The sequence below is a fragment of the Ranitomeya imitator genome, chromosome 2 (assembly GCF_032444005.1).
Source record: "Ranitomeya imitator isolate aRanImi1 chromosome 2, aRanImi1.pri, whole genome shotgun sequence".
Lineage (NCBI taxonomy): Eukaryota > Metazoa > Chordata > Amphibia > Anura > Dendrobatidae > Ranitomeya > Ranitomeya imitator.
In genome coordinates, this window is record NC_091283.1 from 358,006,793 (window position 1) to 358,034,072 (window position 27,280).

At 46.5% G+C, this 27,280-nt stretch overlaps 1 protein-coding gene across 1 annotated transcript in view; it reads left to right on the forward strand.

Moving 5' to 3' along the window:
* The first annotated feature begins 3,289 nt into the window (after positions 1 to 3,289).
* LOC138663808 (zinc finger protein 665-like) overlaps positions 3,290 to 27,280 on the forward strand; it is an 88,673-nt gene continuing 64,682 nt past the window's right edge. Inside the window, exons 1-5 of the mRNA XM_069750148.1 lie at positions 3,290 to 3,338; positions 15,221 to 15,369; positions 15,499 to 15,678; positions 16,101 to 16,224; positions 16,307 to 16,404. Coding sequence (XP_069606249.1) covers positions 15,313 to 15,369; positions 15,499 to 15,678; positions 16,101 to 16,224; positions 16,307 to 16,404 — 459 coding nt within the window. The 5' untranslated portion in view covers positions 3,290 to 3,338; positions 15,221 to 15,312. The remainder of the gene's footprint in view (positions 3,339 to 15,220; positions 15,370 to 15,498; positions 15,679 to 16,100; positions 16,225 to 16,306; positions 16,405 to 27,280) is intronic.

Here is a 27,280-nt window from a genome sequence, read left to right on the forward strand (position 1 = left end):
CACTGAAGACCCTCGTTCTGTGAAAGAAAAAACATAATAAACCAACAATATACTTACCCTCCGCAGATCTGTAACGTCCAACGATGTAAATCCTTCTGAAGGGGTTAAAACATTTTGCAGCAAGGAGCTTTGCTAATGCAATGCTACTCCTCGCTGCAAAACCCCGGGGAATGAGTCTAAATATAGATCAATGAGCTATATTTAGCTTCATTTGCGGTGAGGCGCCCTCTGCTGGCTGTTCATAGATCGTGGGAACTTTCCTAGAAAGCCGTTCATTGTGCCCCATAGAAATCTCTGCCGCCGCTGCTGCAATAAAAAAAAAAACCACATACTCACCTCCCTTGATTGCAGCTCCCGGCGTCTCGTTCCGGCGCCTCCATCTTCCCGGCGTCTCTGCTCTGACTGATCAGGCAGAGGGCGCCGCGCACACTGTATGCGTCATCGCGCCCTCTGCCTGAACAGTCAGAGCGCAGACGCCGGGAAGATGGAGGCGCCGGCCGGGAAGATGGAGCGGCGCCCGGCGGCTGGAACGAGGACAGGTGAATATGCTATACTTACCTAGTCCTGGCGATCCTCGCGCTGTCCCTCTGCCTGGTCTTCGGTGCCGCAGCTCTTCCTGTCAGCGGTCACCGGCACCGCTGATTAGAGGAATGAATAGGCGGCTCCGCCCCTATGGGAGGTGGAGCCGCTTATTCATATCTCTAATGAGCGGTCCCACGTGACCGCTGAAGAGGGGAAGAAGCTGCAGCACAGAAGCCCGTGGGACGGCAGGGGGGAGCGCCAGGATCGCTGGGACTAGGTAAGTATGCCTCAGCGCCCTCACCCCCTCACCCGCCGACCCTGCCACCCACATTGACTCGAGTATAAGCCGAGAGGGGCACTTTCAGCCCAAAAATTTGGGCTGAAAATCTCGGCTTATACTCGAGTATATACGGTAGCTATATTTAGCTTCATTTGCGGTGAGGCGCCCTCTGCTGGCTGTTCATAGATCGTGGGAACTTTCCTAGAAAGCCTGGGAGCTTTCTAGGAAAGTTCCCACGATCTATGAACAGCCAGCAGAGGGCGCCTCACCGCAAATGAAGCTAAATATAGCTCATTGATCTATATTTAGACTCATTCCCCGGGGTTTTGCAGCGAGGAGTAGCATTGCATTAGCAAAGCTCCTTGCTGCAAAATGTTTTAACCCCTTCAGAAGGATTTACATCGTTGGACGTTACAGATCTGCGGAGGGTAAGTATATTGTTGGTTTATTATGTTTTTTCTTTCACAGAACGAGGGTCTTCAGTGACTGGATTGGGCGTAGAATAAAATACTCCAACAACCATTGCTTTTATTTCATTAAAATAATTTTAAATGTGTTTTATTTAACCCTTTACTACAATTGGATTAATAATGGATAGGTGTCATAATTGACGCCTCTCCATTATTAATTAGGCTTAATGTCACCTTACAATAGCAAGGTGGCATTAACCCTTCATTACCCCATATCCCACCGCTACACGGGAATGGGAAGAGAGTGGCCAAGTGCCAGAATAGGCGCATCTTCCAGATGTGCCTTTTCTGGGGTGGCTGGGGGCAGATGTTTGTAGCCAGGGGGGGCCAATAACCATGGACCCTCTCCAGGCTATTAATATCTGCCCTCAGTCACTGGCTTTACTACTCTGGCGGAGAAAATTGCGCGGGAGCCCACGCCAATTTTTTCCGCCATTTAACCCTTTATTTTAAGAGCTAGAACGGCCAAATTTTGCAGATACACACTACTAACATTAGTAGTGTGAAATCTGCAAAAAAAATGGAGAGAAGACATGGTTTACTATATGTAAACCATGTCTCAAATCATGTCGGGTTTTAGGAAGGAGAAAGAAAAAGCCGGTAATTGAATTACCGGCTTTCAAGCTGTATAGCGCTGGAAAAAATATTAATATATATACATATATGTGTCTAATGACATATATATATATATATATATATATATAGACAGTATATATATATATATTTTTTTTCTTTTTGGGACACATGGATCATTTCTATAGCGGTATGTTGGTTTTGCAAGCCTGCGAGAAAACCACGCAGTACGGATGCCATACGGATTACATACGGAGGATGCCATGCGCAAAAAACGCTGACACACCCTGCCTACGGAGGAGCTACGGACCACTATTTTCGGGACATTTCAGCGTATTACGGCCGTAATATACGGACCGTATTTTCATACGCTGAGTGTGAAGCCGGCCTAAGAGAGAGAGTGCTAGATCCTCGAGACTGAGCTCAGAGCAGAGAAATAGGGGTGTAATGGGAAAACAGAGTTCTAAAGGGGGAACACAATAATAAACACAAGCTGCTTTGTACACACCTCATACACACGGCTCCGCTCCGTACACCTCGTACACATGCGGCTCCGCTCCGTACACCTCGTACACATGCGGCTCCGCTCCGTACACCTCGTACACACGGCTCTGCTCCGTACACCTCGTACACATGCGGCTCCGCTCCGTACACCTCGTACACACGGCTCCGCTCCGTACACCTCGTACACATGCGGCTCCGCTCCGTACACCTCATACACACGGCTCCGCTCCGTACACCTCGTACACATGCGGCTCTGCTCCGTACACCTCATACACACGGCTCCGCTCCGTACACCTCGTACACATGCGGCTCCGCTCCGTACACCTCGTACACATGCGGCTCCGCTCCGTACACCTCGTACACACGGCTCCGCTCCGTACACCTCGTACACATGCGGCTCCGCTCCGTACACCTCGTACACACGGCTCCGCTCCGTACACCTCGTACACATGCGGCTCCGCTCCGTACACCTCATACACACGGCTCCGCTCCGTACACCTCGTACACATGCGGCTCCGCTCCGTACACCTCGTACACACACGGCTCCGCTCCGTACACCTCGTACACACGCGGCTCTGCTCCGTACACCTCGTACACACGTGGCTCCGCTCCGTACACCTCGTACATACACGGCTCTGCTCCGTACACCTCGTACACACACGGCTCTGCTCCGTACACCTCGTACATACACGGCTCTGCTCCGTACACCTCGTACACACACGGCTCCGCTCCGTACACCTCGTACACACGCGGCTCTGCTCCGTACACCTCGTACACACACACGGCTCCGCTACATCCACCCTGTAAACCCCTCCTGACCCCACACAGAAACTTCCCCTCATCCAGCACCATGACAACCAGCACAGCAGAGTCCTGCATACACTGAGGCCCCTGATCATGTGACCCCTGACTCCTCCCCTCCTGTGACCTCATCACAGGTCCTGTGCACAGAGCAGCCATATATGTGGTGTGCGGCTCTGCAGGTGGAGGTAGGTGCTGGAGATTCCCCATTACTAGGGGGGGGCAGTAACCCCTTCAGTGCTGAGACTATTCTGGTGTTTTTCTGTTGTACTCCGTAAGGATCATACATTTTTTATTCCTTTTCCTCTAATAGATATGACCCAAGCAGGGCCGGTTTTAGGCATAAGTTTAAAATGAGGCCCCAAATACTAACATATTGCACATCACACAGAAACATTTTGGTTGTAGTTACATGCGCTGACTTCAGGCCACGTAACGAGAGTGATTAACAACATTGAGGTCATTCGCCGCTTGTTTCCCGGCCTCTGTACTCCGGCTGAGGAATAATGATGGGGACCAATGTGGAATTGCATATTGTTCCAGAACATTTTATGGTAAAGTTAATATCATTCACATCTACAATTCAATGGAACAATCAAAATGGCTCTTGGATAAAAAAATCAAAGCGCAAAAACAGAAAATGGCCAAGTCCTCTAAAGAGGTTTTCTGGTTTCAAAAATCCCTGTTTCCAGGCGCAGTTTTGTTTTTTTAATTTTGCTTTCCTCGCCGTAATCGGGTCCTGTGCTGAGTTTCTGCGGCTTCTCCCAGCACTGTGACATCACCTTGACAGTAAAAACAATTTACCAAAAAACCTAGGTTACTCACTATATATATATTACGTTCTACTGTGCTGCACATTATCTGGCAATCGTTATAGGCAGCTTTGCATTTATAATATAAACTAGATGGTGGCCCGATTCTAACGCATCGGGTATTCTAGAATATGTATGGCCTCGTAGTATATAGCCCAGTGACGTAGTATATTGCCCAGCCACGTAGTATATTGCCCAGCCACGTAGTATATTGCCCAGCCACGTAGTATATTGCCCAGTCACGTAGTATATTGCCCAGCCACGTAGTATATTGCCCAGCCACGTAGTATATTGCCCAGCCACGTAGTATATTGCCCAGCCACGTAGTATATTGCCCAGCGACGTAGTATATTGCCCAGCCACGTAGTATATTGCCCAGCCACGTAGTATATTGCCCAGCCACGTAGTATATTGCCCAGCCACGTAGTATATTGCCCAGCCACGTAGTATATTGCCCAGTGACGTAGTATATTGCCCAGTCACGTAGTATATTGCCCAGTTACGTAGTATATTGCCCAGTCACGTAGTATATTGCCCAGCCACGTAGTATATTGCCCAGTCACGTAGTATATTGCCCAGTCACGTAGTATATTGCCCAGTCACGTAGTATATTGCCCAGTTACGTAGTATATTGCCCAGTCACGTAGTATATTGCCCAGCCACGTAGTATATTGCCCAGTTACGTAGTATATTGCCCAGCGACGTAGTATATTGCCCAGCCACGTAGTATATTGCCCAGCCACGTAGTATATTGCCCAGCCACGTAGTATATTGCCCAGCCACGTAGTATATTGCCCAGCGACGTAGTATATTGCCCAGTGACGTAGTATATTGCCCAGTCACGTAGTATATTGCCCAGTTACGTAGTATATTGCCCAGTCACGTAGTATATTGCCCAGCCACGTAGTATATTGCCCAGTCACGTAGTATATTGCCCAGTCACGTAGTATATTGCCCAGTCACGTAGTATATTGCCCAGTTACGTAGTATATTGCCCAGTCACGTAGTATATTGCCCAGCCACGTAGTATATTGCCCAGTTACGTAGTATATTGCCCAGCCACGTAGTATATTGCCCAGTCACGTAGTATATTGCCCAGTTACGTAGTATACAGCACAAAGCCACATAGTATATTGCCCAGTTACGTAGTATACAGCACAGAGCCACATAGTATATTGCACAGCGACGTAGTATATTGCCCAGCCATGTATGTCACAGGTTACAAAATAAAAAATAAACATATACTCGCCTTCCGATCAGAGGGCCCCTTGTAGTTCTGTCACCAGCTTCCGGTCCCAGGGTGTGATGACGTTGCGGTCACATGACTGTGACATCATGGCTGGTCCTTCTCGCGTAGGCGCGCAGGACCTGTGATGACATCGCGGTCACATGACCGTGACATCATGGAAGGTCCTTGTCGCATACCATCCTTAGCACCGGAGCATCGCGAGGAGCGGGAAAGGCACCAGAGGGTGAGTATATGATGATTTTTAATTGTTTTTATTATTTTTAACATTAGATCTTTTTACTATTGACGCTGCATAGGCAGCATCAATAGTAAAAACTTGGTCACACAGGGTTAATAGCGGCGGTAACGGAGTGAGTTACCCGCGGCATAACGCGGTCCGTGACCGCTGGCATTAACCCTGTGTGAGCGGTGACTGCGGGGAGTATGGAGTGGGCGCCGGGCGCTGACTGCAGGGGTGTAGGGAGGGACTAATCGGACTGTGGCCGTCGCTGAATGGTCGCGGCAGCCATGACTGGCAGCTGGCAACACCAATCAGCGACTTGGATTCCATGACAGGCAGAGGCCGCGACCAATGAATATCCGTGACAGACAGACAGACAGAAAGACGGAAGTGACCCTTAGACAATTAGTTAGTAGACTAGATGGTGGCCTGATTCTAACGCATCGGATAATCTAGAATATGTATGTCCACGTAGTATATTGCCCAGCCACGTAGTATATTGCCCAGCCACGTAGTATATTGCCCAGCCACGTAGTATATTGCCCAGCCACGTAGTACATTGCCCAGCCACGTAGTATATTGCTCAGTCACGTAGTATATTGCCCAGTCACGTAGTATATTGCCCAGTCATGTAGTATATTGCCCAGTCACATGCTATATTGCCCAGCCACGTAGTATATTGCCCAGCCACGTAGTACATTGCCCAGCCACGTAGTATATTGCCCAGCCACGTAGTATATTGCCCAGCCACGTAGTACATTGCCCAGCCACGTAGTATATTGCCCAGCGACGTAGTATATTGCCCAGTGACGTAGTATATTGCCCAGTGACGTAGTATATTGCCCAGCCACGTAGTATATTGCCCAGCCACGTAGTATATTGCCCAGCCACGTAGTATATTGCCCAGTCACGTAGTATATTGCCCAGTCACGTAGTATATTGCCCAGCCACGTAGTATATTGCCCAGTGACATAGTATATTGCGCAGCCACGTAGTATATTGCCCAGTTACGTAGTATATTGCCTAGTGACAAGGTAGTATACAGCACAGAGCGACGTATACAGCACACAGCCACGTAGTATACAGCTCACAGCCACGTAGTATATTGGCCAGTCACGTAGTATGCACCATATCCCTGTTAAAAAAAAAAAAAAAAAGAATTAAAATAAAAAATAGTTACATACTCACCTCCTGGAGCCTCCGGATTGAAGCGGCCGGTTCCAGATGCTTGTCGCTCGCTCCAGTCTGAAGATTGCATTGTGGTCTCGCGAGATGATGATGTAGCGGTCTCGCGAGACCGTGCGTCATCATCTCGCGAGACCGCAATGCATGCAGCGGTCACCGGGGGGGTCGCGAGGAGCGGGAAAGGCCGGTTCCTGATCCAGGGGGGCCACCGGAGGGTGAGTATGTAACTATTTTTTTAATCAATTTTTAACATTAGATATTTTTACTATTCATGCTGCGTAGGCAGCATGAATAGTAAAAAGGTGGTCACACAGGGTTAATAGCAGCGTTAACCGAGTGCGTTACACCGCGGTCAACGCTGCCATTAACCCTGTGTGAGCGGTGACCGGAGGGGAGTATACGGACGCCGGGCACTGACTGCAGGGAGGAAGGAGCGGCCATTTTCTTCCGGATTGTGGCCGTCGCTGATTGGTCGTGGCAGCTATGACAGGCAGCTGCCGAGACCAATCAGCGAATGAATAACCGTGACAGAAAGAAGGACAGACAGACAGACAGAAGTGACCCTTAGACAATTATATAGTAGATTAGTTCTCCTCCAGAAGTTGGCACTTCAATAGGTGGCAACAGAGAGAAAGCTCTTATTCTTCTAATGTGCATACCTTTTTCCAAGGATCATGACCCATCAGTCTCCCTTGAGCTGCACCAGGCAGTTCAGGACAAGAGACTGCCCTGGTAAAGTGCCAGAGTTTTGGTTTCCCTCCATGGTTATTCCGGGTGGCACAGCTCTTGTCCAGGTTAACGTCAGTGGTCAGGTATCACATAGGAAGGTCCTGCCGCTGAACAGCAGCTGCCAGCCCAGGACACAGTATAAATTATAACCCTATAGCCTGCTGCAGAGTGAGGATGGACGGCCATAGCGGAAGAACACGAGAACATGCAGAGCGCAGGTCAGGTCAGTAGAACACGCCTGACTGCTTCTGCCTCGGGGATTGCAGCCGATATTACAATAGATAACACAAGGCAGTGCAGCGCCGCCAGGAAATGCTCACATTGCAGAACAGATAAGACAGATGCACTTATGTCTGCCTCTTCTGCAAAGCGAAGCACTGCCTTGTGCTATTTTAATTGTAAGCAAGCTCCATTGTAGAACCAGCAGGGGGCCCTTGGAGGAGCGGGGGCCCCAGGCAGCTGCCTGGTCTGCCTGTGCATTACGCCGGCCCTGGAACCAAGTATGAAAAGCAGGAAGTAAGGAAACCTATTGCTCACATAGTACAGTGCCACTTTCCCCCCCCCACACAGTATAATGTTCCCACAGTACCGCCATTTTCCCACATACAATATAATGTTCCCCCAGTACCGCCATACCCCCACACACAGTATAATGTTCCCCCAGTACCGCCATCCCCCCACACACAGTATAATGTTCCCCCAGTACCGCCATCCCCCCACACACAGTATAATGTTCCCCCAGTACCGCCATCGGCCCACACAGTATAATGTTCCCCCAGTACCTCCATCCCCCCCACACAGTATAATGTTCCCCCAGTACCTCCATCCCCCACACACAGTATAATATTCCCCCAGTATCGCCATCCCCCCACACACAGTATAATGTTCCCCCAGTACCTCCATCCCCCCACACACAGTATAATGTTCCCCCAGTACCGCCATCCCCCCACACACAGTACAATGTTCCCCCAGTACCGCCATCCCCCCACACACAGTATAATGTTCCCCCAGTACCGCCATCCCCCCACACACAGTACAATGTTCCCCCAGTACCGCCATCCCCCCACACACAGTATAATGTTCCCCCAATACCGCCATCCCCCCACACACAATATAATGTTCCCACAGTACCGCCATCCCCCACACACAGTATAATGTTCCCCCAGTACCTCCATCCCACCACACAGTATAATGTTCCCCCAGTATTGCCATCCCCCCACACACAGTATAATGTTCCCCCAGTACCGCCATTCCCCCACACACAGTATAATGTTCCCCCAGTATCGCCATCCCCCCCCCCACAGTATAATGTTCCCCCAGTACCGCCATCCCCCCCACACACAGTATAATGTTCCCCCAGTACCGCCATCCCCCCCACACACAGTATAACAGGGGTGTCAAACTGCATTCCTCGAGGGCTGCAAACAGGTCATGTTTTCAGGATTTCCTTGTACTGCACAGGTGATAATTTAATCACCAACTCATTATTTGTGTAGGTGATTAAATTATCACCTGTGCAGTACAAGGAAATCCTGAAAACATGACCTGTTTGTAGCCCTCGAGGAATGCAGTTTGACATCCCTGCAGTATAATGTTCCCCCAGTACCACCATCCCTCCACACACAGTATAATGTTCCCCCAGTACCGCCATCGGCCCACACAGTATAATGTTCCCCCAGTACCTCCATCCCCCCCACACAGTATAATGTTCCCCCAGTACCTCCATCCCCCACACACAGTATAATATTCCCCCAGTATCGCCATCCCCCCACACACAGTATAATGTTCCCCCAGTACCTCCATCCCCCCACACACAGTATAATGTTCCCCCAGTACCGCCATCCCCCCACGCACAGTATAATGTTCCCACAGTACCGCCATCCCCCACCACACAGTATAATTTTCCCCCAGTACCACCATCCCCCACCACACAGTATAATGTTCCTCCAGTACTGCCATCCCCCACATACAGTATAATGTCCCCCCCAGTATCTCCATCCTCGCCACACACATTTTGATAGTACAAGTTGCCCCCCACAATATGGCACCACCCACCCTCATTCTAATAAATAAATCCTTCCTTCTCCCACTTCTGGTTATGGTTGGAGTTATAGCTAGGGTTAGGTTTGGGGCTAGGGTTATGGTTGGGCTAGGATTAAGGCTAGTTTTAGAGCTAGGGTTAGGATTGGGACTAGGGTTTAAGGTTATGGTTAGGGCTGTGTTAGTGTTAGGCCGGCTTCACACTCAGCGTATGAAAATACAGTCCGTATATTACGGCCGTAATATGCTGTAAAGTCCCGAAAATAGTGGTCCGTAGCTCCTCCGTAGGCAGGGTGTGTCAGCGTTTTTTGCGCATGGCATCCTCCGTATGTAATCCGTATGGCATCCGTACTGCGTGGTTTTCTCGCATGCTTGCAAAACCAACATACCGCTATAGAAGTGATCCATGTGTCCCAAAAAGAAAAAAAATATATATATACTGTCTATATATATATATATATATATCAGTAGACACATATATGTGTATATATTAATATTTTTTCCAGCGCTATACAGCTTGAAAGCCGGTAATTCAATTACCGGCTTTTTCTTTCTCCTTCCTAAAACCCGACGTGATTTGAGACATGTTTTACATACAGTAAACCATGTCTTCTCTCCATTTTTTTTGCAGATTCCACACTACTAATGTCAGTAGTGTGTATCTGCAAAATTTGGCCGTTCTAGCTCTTAAAATAATGGGTTAAATGGCGGAAAAAATTGGCGTGGGCTCCCGCGCAATTTTCTCCGCCAGAGTAGTAAAGCCAGTGACTGAGGGCAGATATTAATAGCCTGGAGAGGGTCCATGGTTATTGGCCCCCCCCTGGCTAAAAACATCTGCCCCCAGCCACCCCAGAAAAGGCACATCTGGAAGATGCGCCTATTCTGGCACTTGGCCACTCTCTTCCCATTCCCGTGTAGCGGTGGGATATGGGGTAATGAAGGGTTAATGCCACCTTGCTATTGTAAGGTGACATTAAGCCTAATTAATAATGGAGAGGCGTCAATTATGACACCTATCCATTATTAATCCAATTGTAGTAAAGGGTTAAATAAAACACAAACACATTATTTAAAATTATTTTAATGAAATAAAAACAATGGTTGTTGGAGTATTTTATTCTATGCCCAATCCAGTCACTGAAGACCCTCGTTCTGTAAGTAAAAAAACATAATAAACCAACAATATACTTACCCTCCGCAGATCTGTAACGTCCAACGATGTAAATCCTTCTGAAGGGGTTAAAACATTTTGCAGCAAGGAGTTCCGCTAATGCAGGCTGCTCCTTGCTGCAAAACCCCGGGGAATGAGGCTAAATATAGATCAATGATCTATATTTAGCTTCATTTGCGGTGAGGCGCCCTCTGCTGGATGTTCATAGATCATGGGAACTTTCCTAGAAAGCCTGGGAGCTTTAGTAGTGTGGAATCTGCAAAAAAAATGGAGAGAAGACATGGTTTACTGTATGTAAACCATGTCTCAAATCATGTCGGGTTTAGGAAGGAGAAAGAAAAAGCCGGTAATTGAATTACCGGCTTTCAAGCTGTATAGCGCTGGAATAAATATTAATATATATACATATATGTGTCTCACTGACATAGAATAGGTATATATATATATATATATATATATATATGTGTGTGTGTGTACACATTTATTCTACCTATTGGACTGTAAGCTGTCAGTGTGATGTTACTGTACACCGCACTGAATTGCCGGCTTTTCTCTCTAACAGCGCTGCGTATTTCTCGCAAGTCACACTGCTTGTCCGTGTGTAATCCGTATTTTTCACGCTTCCATAGACTTTCATTGGCGTATTTCTTGCGCAGTACGGTGACAAACGCAGCATGCTGCGATTTTGTACGGCCGTAGAAAGCCGTATAATACTGATCAGTAAAATACGGCAGATAGGAGCAGGGGCATAGAGAATAATTGTGCCGTATTTTTTGCGAGTTTTACGGACGTAGTTTCTGCGCTCTTACGTCCGTAAAACTCGCAAGTGTGAAGCCGGCCTTAGAGTCAGAATTGAGGGGTCTCCAAACGCAACATGGAGCCCGCAATTGATTCCAGCCAATTTTGCATTAAAAAAATCAACCGATGCTCCTTCCCTTCTGATCCCTGCCCTCTATACACAACACATTGCACAACAAATGTTGTTCATTTTCTTCTGCTACCCTTGTGAAAAGAAAAAAGGTTGGGTCTAAAGTAATTTTTTAGTGAAAAAAAAGTAAAATGTTCATTTTTTTTTCCTTCCGCATTTCTTTAGTTCTCATGAAGCACCTGAAGGGTTAATAAACTTTGAATGTGTTTTTGAGCACCTTGAGGGTGTCACTTTTGGGTATTTTCTTTCACATAGACCCCACCAAACTCACTTCAAATGTGAGGCAGTTCCTAAAAAAATGGTTTTGTAAATTTTGTTGGAAAAATGATTAATCGCTGGTCAACTTTTAACCCTTATAACTTCCTAACAAAAAACAATTGTGCTGATGTAAAGCAGACATGTGGGAAATGTTATTTATTAACTAATTTGTGCAATATGGCTCTCTGATTTAAGGGCACAAAAATTAAAAGTTTCAAAATTGCAAAAGTTTCAAAATTTTTTGCCAAATTTCCATTTTTTTAAATAAATAAACCCAAGTCATATCGAAGAAAAACTTCCACTATCTTGAAGTACAATATGTCACGAAAAAACAGTCTCAGAATCAGAGGGATACGTTGAAGCGTTCCAGAGTTACAACCTCATAAAGTAGCAGTGGTCAGAATTGTACACATTGGCCGGGTCATTAAGTACAAAATTGGCTCTGTCACTCAGGGGTTAAACCTGGTCTCTCATGTCATTGTACTACCATGCGCAATAAAGAATTGAAGCATTTGAGAATATTTCCTGTAGAGGAGATTCCCCCACAGGCCAACAACCGGATGGAACAATTAAACTGGAACTAAGTCTTCTGGATTTATAAACTGAATACTCTGACTCCAAATAACAGAATTTTTTTTTATGACCATTTCTATCTTCTGACTCCATTTTTCTATATATTATTTATTTTCATTTAAATTTTCAACACCAATTATTATATTTCCTACTTTTGGTTTATAACTCATTTTCACTACATTCTCGCAATATCACCACATCCCCCTTACCCTTCATTCATGTTAGTGGGACTACACAACACTTAAATATCCCCCTATTTTACAAATTCTACTGATGCCAATATGTGACATTGAAATTGTAGACTTCAGTTTTTTGTTAGTCGGTACTAAAAAAAAATCCTTTCCCCCTTATTTTTCGTGTTCATCCTACTTCTCTGATACTCTCCAGGCTGCCAGAACTCTTCGGTATTCGTTGCATGCTCTTCCACATCTTTTTTTTGTTGGAAGTTTTATTTTATTGGTTGCCACCTCCACACCCAGACAGAATGAGAAATACGGTAATTGATATACTCAGGTGGATGGAACCTGTTCTGGTGTCTCTCCTTCTATTCTTCAGGCCTGATGTTACGAGCACACCGCTAGGTTCAAATAGGGGCGGGACCGGTCTCATGGATTCTTTGGAACTCTGGGGGGACTGTTAGTCAGGGCGACCATGCACTTCAGCTTCCTCTGGCACAAGATGGATCCACTGCTCTCACAGATACAATTGATAGAGTCCTCAGGAACATTAACAGTGTAGTTTAATGTCACAGCACATCCAGTACAATTCAAGTCTCTTAAGCACAGGCTTCATAAACACTACAGCTGCTTCTTAGAGGCACATTGACTGACAGTCTCTTTTGATAGCACAGTTCAGCACAGATGAAGACTCTTTACAAAAGCACAGTAGTACACAGCATTCCTTCTAGCACAGTGTAATGGAGGGTTTGCTGAGGGAGATTATCCCTCTAACACAACTTCTTCCATATCTTCCTGCTCCTGATAGACTTTCTCAACTCGCAGTACAGGGGGGTTAGCCCAACTCCACTCTGTAATGGAATTCTGTGTCCCTATCTGAACTATTGTGAGAGATAGATCAGACACCACTCATCCCTTTGGCTGCTGCCAGAACAGTAAACATTACTAAACAAGTTTCCCCCAATCCTCCTGGTGTTCTGCTAACCACTCCCTTTCTTCTATGACTGTTAACCCTTCTAGTTGCTGGATACTTTTGAAGCACAGCACTTAGCACTACTTCTGCATGTCACACCGATGTGCACGTTACCTGCTTCCTGCATGAAGCCATCAGGTTTTGTATTGATCTCACCAGCACGCTCACTAATTGCTTCATTTCACAACTGGTTCAGTTTTGTCCCCCACAGCTTGTTTGTCAGCATATATCCATCTGCCTTAATGCTGACAGTCGGTAACTACCACAGAATCTAGCTGCACTTTCACTCCAATATCATCAGCCAGTTACACCACAGGCTTAATACTTTCAGATGTTCATTTGAACACCAGTTCGTAGCTCACACAAGATGATACTCAGGCAAATAAACATCGTTTTAATAAGAAATAATGCTTTATTTTAGTGCCACCCTTTTTATACATTTATAATTTTTCCAATCGCTTTAGATGATCTTGTTCATTCAATTCAGAGGTTTTTACCATATGCGGTTTGTTCTATGCAGTGCAATATAAGAGTTTTTGTGATGCATTTGTCTATAAACTTTGACATGTCATGTGCCCAGTTTGTTGTTTCCTTTTTTAAAGACTGCATATAAGACATACAGATTTGATAGTTCAATTATAAGGTTTTGTCCTGAGGAAGAGGACCTGCGTGACTTTGAAACGCGTTGACTTTGAAACTTACGGTATTTGAAATAAAGTTTTTTAAAAATATCATCTTGCTGGCAGTCTTCATCAGCAGTTCAGAATTTGACTCATGATAGCTGGATTTAGCTATAGGTATATATTACTCCCATCAGCGTACTCCTGCTGCCGCTGATAACCGTGAGAGCAGGCGCCGGCTGTGCTATAAATAAATAAAACTGATGTGGGTTCCCCTCTATTTTCTATTACCAGCCACACAAAACTCACATCTGGGGGCTGCAACCCTCAGCTGTCAGCTTCAGCAAGGCTGGTTATCAAGGATAAAGTGGTGCCCACACAGTTTTTTTTACAATTATTTAATTCTAAAAACAGCGTGGGGACCCCCATTTTTGACAACCAGCCTTGCTACAGTAGACAATTGGGGGCTGGTAAGGGGCAAATGATATAGCCCCCCTCCCCAGCCTAAAAATCGCAGCTTGCATCTGCCCAGAAAAGGCACATCTAGTAGATGCACCAATTCTGTCACTTTGCCCAGCTCTTCCCACTTGCCCTGCAGCCACCACCTGTTGTCGTTGTTATCAGTTGAATATACCTCTCATCATTCTCCCCTATTTGTGCTGATTGCCGGCAGAGCAGGGGAGAAGGATAAGAGCCGTCTTCAGCACCCGTCGCCACGGAACAGAGCTAACTGTACCACTGCTTCTCAGACACCGGTACATGTCACATGGATGATATCCCTGGGTGTCATTCGTGTGCAGGACGTTTTGCAGCCTGTGCTGCTGTTAAAAACATGTCAGGATATTTTGCCCACGGACACACGGTCTGTGGAAACAAACTGACGTGCACAGACCCATTCACTTGAATGTGTGTACGTATGAAAACTGTCACCATACGTATCGTAGACACGGACATGAGAAAGAGACCTAAGTGAGTCGCGAATTAGCACTATGGAAGATGAACTATGAGAAACGTATTCAGCTGTGGCCTAAAATATATGGGATTTATTAGTAGATATATAATTCTTATCATCTACAGTAATTGTATTATTACACAGGATCCTTTATAATGTAACATCTCATCTTTTTCCCTTTCAGATTCCTACAATATTGGATCTGCTCAGAGGAGATTTTCAATATTAGAGGATTTTTCTGATTTGTCCATCACGGAGGAAAGGGACAGGGACAAGATGGTGGAGAGGATATTACACCTCACCCTAGAGATCCTCTTCCGGCTTACTGGAGAGGTGAGAGATTCTGATGTTGTCACATTACATCATTCTTATCTATGGGAATAACAGATGGACAGAACTGGAGAGGTGAGGACTCTGGAAATGTCTGTAGTGAGATTTATTAATGTGTCTCTCCATAACCAGGATTACACAGTGGTGAAGAAGACCTCTAGTGAGCGCTGTCAGACCCCTGTGTCTGATGGATGCAGAAGATCCTTGAGCCCAAAGACTGAGCCTCCACCTCACACCCTGATACATGAGGACATCAATGACCAGAAGATCCTAGATCTCACCTACAAGATGTCTAAGCTACTGACTGGAGAGGTGACACTGCTGGGATTGCTGGGATATTATACATTAACGCTATGAAGGGATCGGGGTGATGACGGTATCATTGTATGTGTCAGGTTCCTATAAGGTGTCAGGATGTCTCCATGTATTTCTCCATGGAGGAGTGGGAGTATTTAGAAGGACACATAACCAGGATTACACAGTAGTAAAAATGACCTCCAGTGTGCGCTGTGAGGCCCCTGTGTTTGAGGAATTGGGAAGAACCCTGAGCACTGTCTCGGGGTCTCCACCTCGCCCCCTGATACATGAGGATATCAATGACCAGAGGATCCTAGAACTCACCTACAAGATGATTGAGCTTCTGACTGGAGAGGTGACACTGCTGGGAATGCTGGGACATTATACAGTAACACTATGAAGGGATCCGGGTATGACGGTATCATTGTATGTGTCAGGTTCCTATAAGGTGTCAGGACTACGCCATCTATTTCTCTATGGAGGAGTGGGAGTATTTAGAAGGACACAAAGATCTGTACAAGGACATCATGATGGAGGTTCCCCAGCCCCTTACATCACCAGGTAATTGTTAGGACTAAATACAACGGCCTATAATTATCTGTATGTAAAAAATGAATTCAGTACCTGAATGTGTTTCCTCCAGTTCTATCCAGTAAGAGGACAACACCAGAGAGATGTCCCCGTCCTCTTCTACCACAGGACTGTAAACAAGAAGATCCCGATGTTCCTCAGGATCATCAGGTAGGTGGAGAAAAGGTGTCATGAGATCTGCCCTGCGATCTATGTTTATCCCCTTAGTGACAGAGCCAATTTTTACAATTCTGACCATTGTCACTTTATGAGGTTATAACTCTGGAACGCTTCAACGGATCCCGCTGATTCTGAGATTGTTTTTTCGTGACATATTGTAGTTCATGTTAGTGGTAACATTTCTTCGATATTACTTGCGATTATTTATGAAAAAAACGGAAATATGGCGAAGATTTTTAAAATTTTGCAATTTTCAAACTTTGTATTTTTATGCCCTTAAATTAGAGAGATATGTCACGAAAAATAGTTCATAAATAACATTTCCCACATGTCTACTTTACATCAGCAGAATTTTGGAAGCAAATTTTTTTTTGTTAGGGAGTTATAAGGGGAAAAAGTTGACCAGCAATTTCTCATTTTTACAACACCATTTTTTTTAGAGACCACATCACATTTGAAGTCATTTTGAGGGGTCTACATGATAGAAAATAACGAAGTGTGACACCATTCTAAAAACTGCACCCCTCAAGGTTCTCAAAACCACATTCAAGAAGTTTATTAACCCTTTACGTGCTTCACAGGAACTGAAACAATGTGGAAGGAAAAAATGAACATTTAACTTTGTTTTGCAAACATCTTAATTCAGAACCATTTTTTTTATTTTCACAAGTGTAAAAACAGAAATGTAACCATAAATTTTGTTATGCAATTTCTCCTGAATACGCCAATACCCCATATGTGGGGGTAAACCACTTTTTGGGCGCACCGCTGAACTTGGAAGTGAAGGAGTGCCGTTTGACTTATTCAATGCAGAATTGGCTGGAATTGAGTTTGGACGCCATGTCGCGTTTGGCGAGCCCCTGATGTGCCTAAACAGTAGAAACCCCCCACAAGTGACCCCATTTTGGAAACTAGACCCCCCATGGAACTTATCTAGATGTGTGGTGAGAACTTTGAATGCCCAAGTGCTTCATAGAAGTTTAGAATGCAGAGTCGTGAAAATAAAAAATATTTTTTTTCCCACAAAAAAGATTTTTTTAGCCCCCAAGTTTTTATTTTCACAAGGATAACAAGAGAAATCGGACCCCAAAAGTTGTTGTCCAATTTGTCCTGAGTATGCTGGTACCCCATATGTGGGGATAAACCACTGTTTCGGCGCACCGCAGAGCTTGGAAGGAAGGAGCGCCGTTTTGGAATGCAGACTTAGATAGAATGGTCTGCTGGTGTTATGTTGCGATTGCAGAGCCCCTGATGTACCTAAACAGTAGTAACCCCCCACAAGTGACGCCATTTTGGAAACTGGACCCCCCCCCCCAAGGAACTTATCTAGATGTGTGGTGAGAACTTTGAATGCCCAAGTGCTTCACAGAAGTTTAGAATGCAGAGTCGTGAAAATAAAAAAAAAATTTTTCCACAAAAAAGATTTTGTAGCACCCAAGTTTTTATTTTCACAAGCGTAACAGGAGAAATTGGACCCCAAAAGTTGTTGTCCAATTTATCCCGAGTACGCTGATGCCCCATATGTGTGGGTGACCCACTGTTTGCGCGCACCGCAGAGCTCAGAAGGGAGGGAGCACTCTTTGACTTTTTGAGCGCAAAATTGGCTGTCGTGTTTGGAGACCCCCTGATGTACCTAAACAATGAAAACCCCCCAATTCTAGCTCCAACCCTAACCCCAACACAACCCTAACCCTAATCCCAACCCGATCCATAATCCTAATCACTAACCCTAACGATAATCACAACCCTTACCCCAAAACAACCCTAATGACAACCCTAACCATAACCCTAATCAAAACCCTAAATCCAACACACCCCTAATCCTAATCTCAACCCTAACCTCAAACCTAACCCTAGTCCCAATACACCCCTAATCACAACCCTAACCTTAACCCTAATCCCAAACCTATCCCTAATCCCAAGCGTAACCCTAATGCCAACCCTAATCCAAACCCTAACCCTAATCCCAACCCTAACCCTAACTTTAGCCCCAACCCTAGCCCTAACTTTAGCCCTAACTTTAGCCCTAGCCCTAAGGCTACTTTCACACTTGCGTTGTTTGGCATCCGTCGCAATCCGTCGTTTTGGACAAAAAACGGATCCTGGAAATGTGCCCGCAGGATGCGTTTTTTGCCCATAGACTTGTATTGCCGACGGATCGTGACGGATGGCCACACGTCGCGTCCATCGTGCACTGGATCAGTTGTGTTTTGGCGGACCGTCGGCACAAAAAAACGTTCAATGTAACTTTTTTTGTACGTCGCGTCCGCCATTTCTGACCGCGCATGCGTGGCCGTAACTCCGCCCCCTCCTCCCCAGGACATAGATTGGGCAGCGGATGCATTGAAAAACTACATCCGCTGCCCACGTTGTGCACAATTTTCACAACGTGCGTCGGTATGTCGGGCCGATGCATTGCGACGGCCCCGTATCGACGTAAGTGTGAGAGAAGCCTAACCCTAAATTTAGCCCCAACCCTAACCCTAAATTTAGCCCCAACCTTAACCCTAAATTTAGCCCCAACCCTAACCCTAAATTTAGCCCCAACCTTAACCCTAAATTTAGCCCCAAACCTAACCCTAAATTTAGCCCCAACCCTAACCCTAAATTTAGCCCCAACCTTAACCCTAAATTTAGCCCCAACCCTAACCCTAAATTTAGCCCCAACCCTAACCCTAACCCTTGCCCTAACCCTAATTTTAGCCCCAACTGCTCTTCTCCTGCCGGCCGGCAGATGGCGATAGATGGTGGGCGCACTGCACATGCGCCCGCCATTTTCTTTTCCCCGGCGGCCAGGAGGAGCAGCAGGAGGACCCAGGGACATTGGGGAGTATAATAGGGTCCCCGAATTCCCCTATTTCTCTGTCCTCTGATGTGCGATCACATCAGAGGACAGAGAATTACACTTTGCTTTTTTTTTTTTGCGGTCGCCGGTAAACAGTTAATTACCGGCGATCGTAAAACAGGGGTCGGTAAAACCGACCCCGATCATGTTCTTTGGGGTCTCGGCTACCCCCGGCAGCCGAGACCCTAAAGATTCTCCCGGTGCCGGCCGGCGGGCGCACTGCGCATGCGCCCGTCATTTTTTTGCCGGAAAAAGATGGCGGCGCCCATCGGGAGCCACGAGGAGCACCGGGGGAGACAGATAAGTATTGGGGGGCTATGTGGGACCCCATTTCTCTGTCCTCTGATGTGCGATCACATCGCAGGACAGAGAAATTAAAAAGAAATCGCTTTTTTTTTGCGATCGCCGGTAAACGGTTAATTACCGGCGATCGCAAAAGCGGGGTCGGTAAAAACCGACCCGAATCATGTTCTCTGGGGTCTTGGCTACCCCCAGCAGCCGAGACCCCGGAGAAAATCCGACTCTGGGGGGCGCTATTTACTTTTTCCACAGCGCCGTTAATTAACGGCGCTGTGGTTTAAGTACCCTTAGCGGCCGCCGTTAAAAGGCGTATCGGCGGTCGTTAAGGGGTTAAAATATCTTTTGTTCAGTCTTCTTTTATCCACCAGTATTACATGTTTTATACTTGTGGAAATAACCGGATTAGCGCTGATCATAGATCATGACATGACATCATGACAGAGAACATAGATTACGACACCTGCTTTTGGGAGTTCTGTGCCTAAAAAAAGCTCTTTTTACTCTGTACCCGTGTCTTGGGGAATACTGTGCAAAAAAATCATCTGTGTACTCTGCACCTGTGTCGGGGGAGTACTGTGAGAAACAGTGGGTGGTTGGAGCTTAGCACGCTTGTAAAGGTACCGTCACACATAGCGACGCTGCAGCGATACCGACAACGATCCGGATCGCTGCAGCGTCGCTGTTTGGTCGCTGGAGAGCTGTCACACAGACAGCTCTCCAGCGACCAACGATCCCGAGGTCCCCGGTAACCAGGGTAAACATCGGGTAACTAAGCGCAGGGCCGCGCTTAGTAACCCGATGTTTACCCTGGTTACCAGCGTAAAAAAACAAACAGTACATACTTACATTCAGCTGTCTGTCCCTTGCCGTCTGGTTCCTGCACTGACTGCTGGCCGCAAAGTGAAAGTGAAAGCACAGCACAGCGGTGAGTCACACAGCGGTGACTCACCGCTGTGGCTGTGCTCTGCTTTCACTTTATGGCCAGCAGTCAAGGCAGGAACCAGACGGCAAGGGACAGACAGCTGAATGTAAGTATGTACTGTTTGTTTTTTTACGCTGGTAACCAGGGTAAACATCGGGTTACTAAGCGCGGCCCTGCGCTTAGTTACCCGATGTTTACCCTGGTTACCAGTGAAGACATCGCTGAATCGGTGTCACACACGCCGATTCAGCGATGTCTGCGGGGAGTCCAGCGACGAAATAAAGTTCTGGACTTTCTTCCCCGACCAGCGACAGCACAGCAGGGGCCTGATCGCTGCTGCCTGTCACACTGGACGATATCGCTAGCGAGGACGCTGCAACGTCACGGATCGCTAGCGATATCGTCTAGTGTGACAGTACCTTAAGATTAGCGTCCATGGGAGACAAAACCGCTGGTTGCCATGTCTCCAGCTGGTGCAGCACAGCAAAAATAGAAGGAAAAAAAAAGAGGGAGAGTGGCACTTCCAGCGGCTCAGTAAAACAAGGTGTAACTAATGGAAACTAAGACACAGATGTTGCAGTGTACATTCCTTTATTGAAATTTTTGTGGAACCAATGGACCACGGTCCAGGGTGCTCCAAAGGGGGTGTGACTATGTGAGTTTCAGACACCTGTAGTAAGTCCCCTCAAATGGGGTTGGAATGGAATGCCTGAGGGACGCAGGTGCTGCCTCCAGTTAGACCCTGGACATGTGGAAGCTGACCCAGTGGAACAGGCGGACTGGCAGTAGTTGTGGGTAGCGGTGAACTCAGCAGAAGGCAAGCGGCAGAACCAGGCAGCAGGCTGGAGCGGGTAAAAACTGGCACCGGGAGTTCAGGCATCATTCAAGGAGACGTAGGAAGGCATGGCTGGCACACTGAGGAAACAGAGAAGATTAGCAGGATACAGGCGGAATACTGGTTCAAAGGTACGGGGAACCTGGGAGTATGGGGAACCTGGGAATAGCAACAGGAAACACTTGTTGCTGCGGCACCTCCTTTAGGGCAAAGGTGCCTGAAATAGTATGGGTCACTGGGTCATTGGTTGAGACCCTACCAGGAAATGCTGCGATGTCTCTTTAACCCCTTAAGCCCCAAGGGTGGTTTGCACGTTAATGACCAGGCCAATTTTTACAATTCTGACCACTGTCCCTTTATGAGGTTATAACTCTGAAACGCTTCAACGGATCCTGATGATTCTGACATTATTTTCTCGTGACATATTGTACTTCATGAAAGTGGTAAAATTTATTCGATAAGACTTGCGTTTATTTGTGAAAAAAACGGAAATTTGGCGAAAATTTTAAAAATTTAGCAATTTTCCAAATTTGAATTTTTATGCCCTTAAATCACAGAGATATGTCACACAAAATACTTAATAAATAACATTTCCCACATGTCTACTTTACATCAGCACAATTTTGGAACCAAAAATTTTTTTTGTTAGGGAGTTATAAGGGTTAAAAGTTGACCAACAATTTCTCATTTTTACAACACCGTTTTTTTTTTTAGGGACCACATCTCATTTGAAGTCATTTTGAGGTGTCTATATGATAGAAAATAACCAAGTGTGTCACCATTCTAAAAACTGCACCCCTCAAGGTGCTCAAAACCACATTAAAGAAGTTTATTAACCCTTCAGGTGTTTCACAGGAATTTTTGGAATGTTCAAATAAAAATGAACATTTAACTTTTTTTCACACAAAATATACTTCAGCTCCAATTTTTTTTATTTTACCAAGGGTAAGAGGAGAAAATGGACGCCAGAAATTGTTTTACAATTTGTCCTGAGTACGCTGATACCCCATATGTGGGGGTAAACCACTGTTTGGGCGCATGACAGAGCTCTGAAGCGAAGGAGCGCTATTTGACTTTTCGATGCAAAATTGACTTGAATTGAGATGGGACACCATGTTGCGTTTGGAGAGCCCCTGATGTGCCTAAACATTGAAACCCCCCACAAGTGACACTATTTTGGAAAGTAGACCCCCCTAAGGAACTTATCTAGATGTGTGGTGAGCACTTTGACTCACCAAGTGCTTCACAGAAGTTTATAATGCAGAGCCGTGAAACTAAAAATTATTTTTTACTCGGACTCCCATGACAGCACGACGAGCACGACGAGAGAGGGGATCCGCCCATTAGGAACAGGAAACCTACAGATACAAAAGGGCGGTACCTCTCCCTTGCCTCAGTTGGTTTCCTGTTCCTGAAGGGGACGGATTGCCTACAGAAGGAGCCCAGGCCGGCCGGCCGAATACGGTAGCGGGGGGGTCTCCTACCTCGGCCGGTGCGGAGATCCCTGGAGACGCCACGGTGGTCCTTGCTGGATTTCACGGCAGTGGCGTTCGCAGCAGGGAGCGGAGTCCGGAGGATTTCCTGCCTCCATCAGCGCCGGCGCAGGTATGTATTCCCATTGGTGGTGCAGCGGTATGGCGTGGCTGCGGGTGCCGGGCTCAGGCGTGTGGGTGAGCTCCCGGAGCGCTGCGCTCCATCCCCGGCGTCCTGCACAGCTCTCAGCGCATGCTGGAGCATTTCCGGGTGCAGTGACGTCAGGGGGCGGGGTTAGCGGCCGCTTCCGGGTCGCTGGATGTCTGCGCATGCGCAGTCGTCCCAAGATGGCGGCGCCCATCGCGTCTGTGTGCCGGTTTTGACCGCAAGATCTCCTGCCCTCTGCTGTATCCTGGACCAATAGGGACAGCGCTGGCCCATCTGCTGACCGGATCCAAGGGGTATTTATGCAGGTGGAGATGTTAGATCCCTGCTTTTGGTCGCATTTCGTCATGGATAGTGGTGGTGAGCAGCAGCAGCTGCCAGACGAGGTACGTCAGAAGCCCAAACAGAAGGATAGAGGCGACCAGCCCAGTCGTAAGAGCTCTTCCGAACAAGGATCCAGAGCTTCGACTAAAGAAACCCCTCGGATTCCTGTACTTTACTTTGGCGCACGGGTAAGTGATCTACGTGAAAGTTCACTCTGTGACGCGGGCCCCTTATACTTTATCATTCCAGGGGAAGAAGAGTACGGGAAAGTCTAAACATAAGGAGTGTGCCCTCTGTGGAGTCCCTCTACCTGACTCTTGTTCAAAAAAACTATATGCCCCCTGTATACAGCAGACGGTGAGTTCTACAGGAGCGGGTTGGTGGTAGTGACATTAGGTCAGATATTAGTTATCTCCTATATTGTCCTCCCCTAGGTAGCAGAAGAGTCAGTAACTCCGACAAATCTGAGGGAAATGATCCGGCTGGAAGTAAGGGAATCACTACGGTCCCTATCCCAAGCGGAAGGCTCAAAGCTTAGGACTCTCTTGGACTCTAATTCTTCAGAGGAAGAAAGAGAGGAAAATTCCTATCTCTCCAGTCCTCTTCATCAGATGAGGAGTCACGACGATTCTGTCTACCCTTGGATAAAATCGACAAAGTTGTCAAATCAGTTAGAGGCACCATGGGTATAGAGGAACCTAAATCACAACCCTCGAAACAGGAGATGATGTTTAGCGGACTTGATCGTAAAAAACATAGATCTTTCCCGGTAAACGAAAAGATTCAGGACTTGATCCTTAGAGAATGGAAGAAACCAGAAAAAAAGGGGGCCTTACCACCAGCATTAAAACGCAGGTATCCCTTTGACGATCCGGTTGTGGATACATGGGATAAAGCTCCTAAATTGGACGCGGCTGTTGCAAAGGCGTCAAAGAAAGCCTCATTACCCTTTGAGGATATGGGGACCCTCAAGGATCCTCTGGACAGAAAAGCAGATATATTCCTTAAAGGTACCTGGGAGATGGCGGCTGGATCTCTCAGACCTGCTGTGGCGGCAACATGTACGGCCAGATCATTAATGGTCTGGCTAGATCAGTTAGAGTCTCAGCTTAAGGACGGTGCATCCAGGGACACTATTCTGAAGGCTCTACCGACCATCCAGAATGCTGCAGCCTTCATATCGGACGCATCGGTGGACTCTGTCAGAATGGCGGCTAGAGCGGCAGGACTATCCAACGCGGCTCGCAGGGCCTTGTGGCTGAAATGCTGGTCAGGTGACATTCAGTCTAGAACCAAGCTCTGCGCCATTCCGTGTGAAGGACAATACCTCTTCGGTCCAACTCTGGACGAGTTGTTGGAAAAAGCAGGGGATGACAAAAAGAAATTCCCCAATCTATATTCATCTTACCGCCGGCCGTTCAATCGAAGGACATTTGGTCGCGGGATGAAACGCGGGTCCTCTCCCACTAGAGAAAGTTTCAGATGGGAAGACAGACGCGGTAGAGGTACGGGATATATGTTTCGCCGTTCCTCAAAGGATCAGAAAAAACCGGACCAATGACTAGCGATCCATGTGGGGGGTAGACTGTCAGCATTCTCTTCAGCTTGGCTTGACATTACAAACAGTAAATGGGTCAGAGGCATCATTACTGAAGGTCTAAAACTGGACTTCAATCACTGGCCTCCTGAAAAATTTAAATGAACCCCTTTACGTTCCTCCCCCCTTGAGCAAGCAGCCCTGGAAGCAGAGGTTATCAACTTATGTTCCAAGAACGTGCTGATTGAAATTCCGGAATCAGAAAGAGGAAGGGGATTTTATTCTCCTCTTTTTCTGATTAAGAAACCAGACGGATCTTTTAGAACGATCATTAATCTCAAATGTCTTAATGAGTTCCTGGTCAATGAATCATTTAAAATGGAAACAATCAATTCAGCAATAAAAATGTTGTTTAATCACTGTTTCATGGTAGTTGTAGATCTAAAAGATGCATACTATCATGTTCCAATACATGAACACTTCCAGAGATTCCTGAGAGTAGCTGTGTCAATGGGGGGCCAGATTCGCCATTTCCAGTTCAGAGCTCTTCCCTTCGGCTTATCGGCAGCTCCTAGGGTGTTTACAAAGTTAGTGGCCGAAGTCATGGCACACTTATGAGAGTCTGACATCCTAATTATTCCCTACTTGGATGACTTTCTTATAGTAGGGAGCTCTGCAGACCATTGCCGTTCTCAGCTAGAGACAGCCACATCCAAACTTGAGCATCTGGGGTGGATCGTAAATTACGAAAAATCTCGTTTACAGCCCCAGAAAATACAAAGATTTTTGGGACTATTGTTAAACTCAGAATCCCAACAGTGTTGTCTTCCACCCGACAAGTTGTTACATATCCAGCAACAGGTGTCTAGGGCAATTGATAAGCCATCCATGACCCTTAGACAGGCTATGTCACTATTGGGTTCTTTAACCTCTTGCATTCCCGCCGTCCGTTGGGCCCAGTTCCACACCAGATCGTTACAATCCGAGGTGCTGGTTAATGATAGAATCTTACAGGGGTCCCTGCAGAATCAGATTACCTTAGGTCCAAAAGCACTCACATCTCTTAGGTGGTGTCTAGACAGTGAAAACTTATCAGCGGGAGTTCCCTGGGTGTCACAGGTAACACGTGTTGTAACAACAGATGCTAGCCCTTCGGGTTGGGGAGCACACATGGATGACATGATGGTTCAGGGTCTATGGTCCCCTCCCCTAACATCAGCCTCCTCCAACCAGAAAGAGTTAATGGCAGTAGAGCTTTCAGTGAAAAAATTCCTCGTATATCTGCAGGGTCATCATGTCAAGATCCTATCGGACAACCAGGTGGCAGTCGCATACATAAATCATCAGGGTGGAACTCATTCCGAGTCACTGATGAGAGTGGCGGATCGTCTGTTCCAGACAGCAGAAAATCACTTCTTATCCCTAACCGCTCTACACATAAGAGGAAAAGTAAACATCAAAGCGGACTTTCTAAGCCGCAACACCTTGAGACAAGGGGAGTGGTCCCTAAACAATTGCGTGTTCGATCAGATCGTCCACAAATGGGGACATCCAGAAGTAGATTTATTTGCTACCAGGGACAACCGGAAGACAACAAGATTTTGTTCCCTAAATCCCAGGGAAAATCCTCTGACGGTAGATGCTTTTCTAATCAAATGGGATTTTCAACTGGCATATGCATTTCCTCCACTAGGCCTGTTACCCCTAGTAGTTAGGAAGATAAGAGAAGATCGGGCCAGGGTTATATTGATTGCCCCATTCTGGCCCAGAAGGGCCTGGTTCACTTGGCTCAGGATCATGTCAGTGGAGGACCCCTGGGTACTTCCGGACATTCCAGATCTGCTCTACCAGGGTCCGATCAGTCATCCTCAAGTAAAGAATCTCCATTTAACGGCATGGATTTTGAAAGGGCGTTGCTAAAAAGCAAAGGGTTCTCCCCAAGTCTAATTGAGACCCTTATGAAAAGTAGAAAGCAAATAACCACAACAATTTACGCTAGAACCTGGCGGAAATTTCTGGCCTCTTCTGATTTTAATTTAGAAGAGGGATTACCTATAAAACAAATCTTAGAATTTCTGCAAAAAGGCTTAGAGCTAGATCTATCCACTAGTACTCTAAGGGTACAGGTCTCGGCCCTAGGGGCTCTATTTTCATGTAACATCGCCAATAATTATTGGATCTCGAGGTTCATTAAAGCATCTATTAGATCTAGACCCATACATAAAGATAGATCTATGCCTTGGGATCTCAACCTAGTACTGTCAGCATTGACTAGAGAGCCGTTTGAACCTTTACAATCAGCTTCAATTAAGGCCCTCTCTCTTAAGACAGCTTTTCTTGTGGCAATTACATCTGCCCGTAGAGTTGGGGACATACAAGCACTCTCCAGGGTATCCCCTTATACAGAGTTTCTACCAGACAGAGTAATCCTCAGACCGGACCCAGCCTATTTACCAAAAGTGTCAT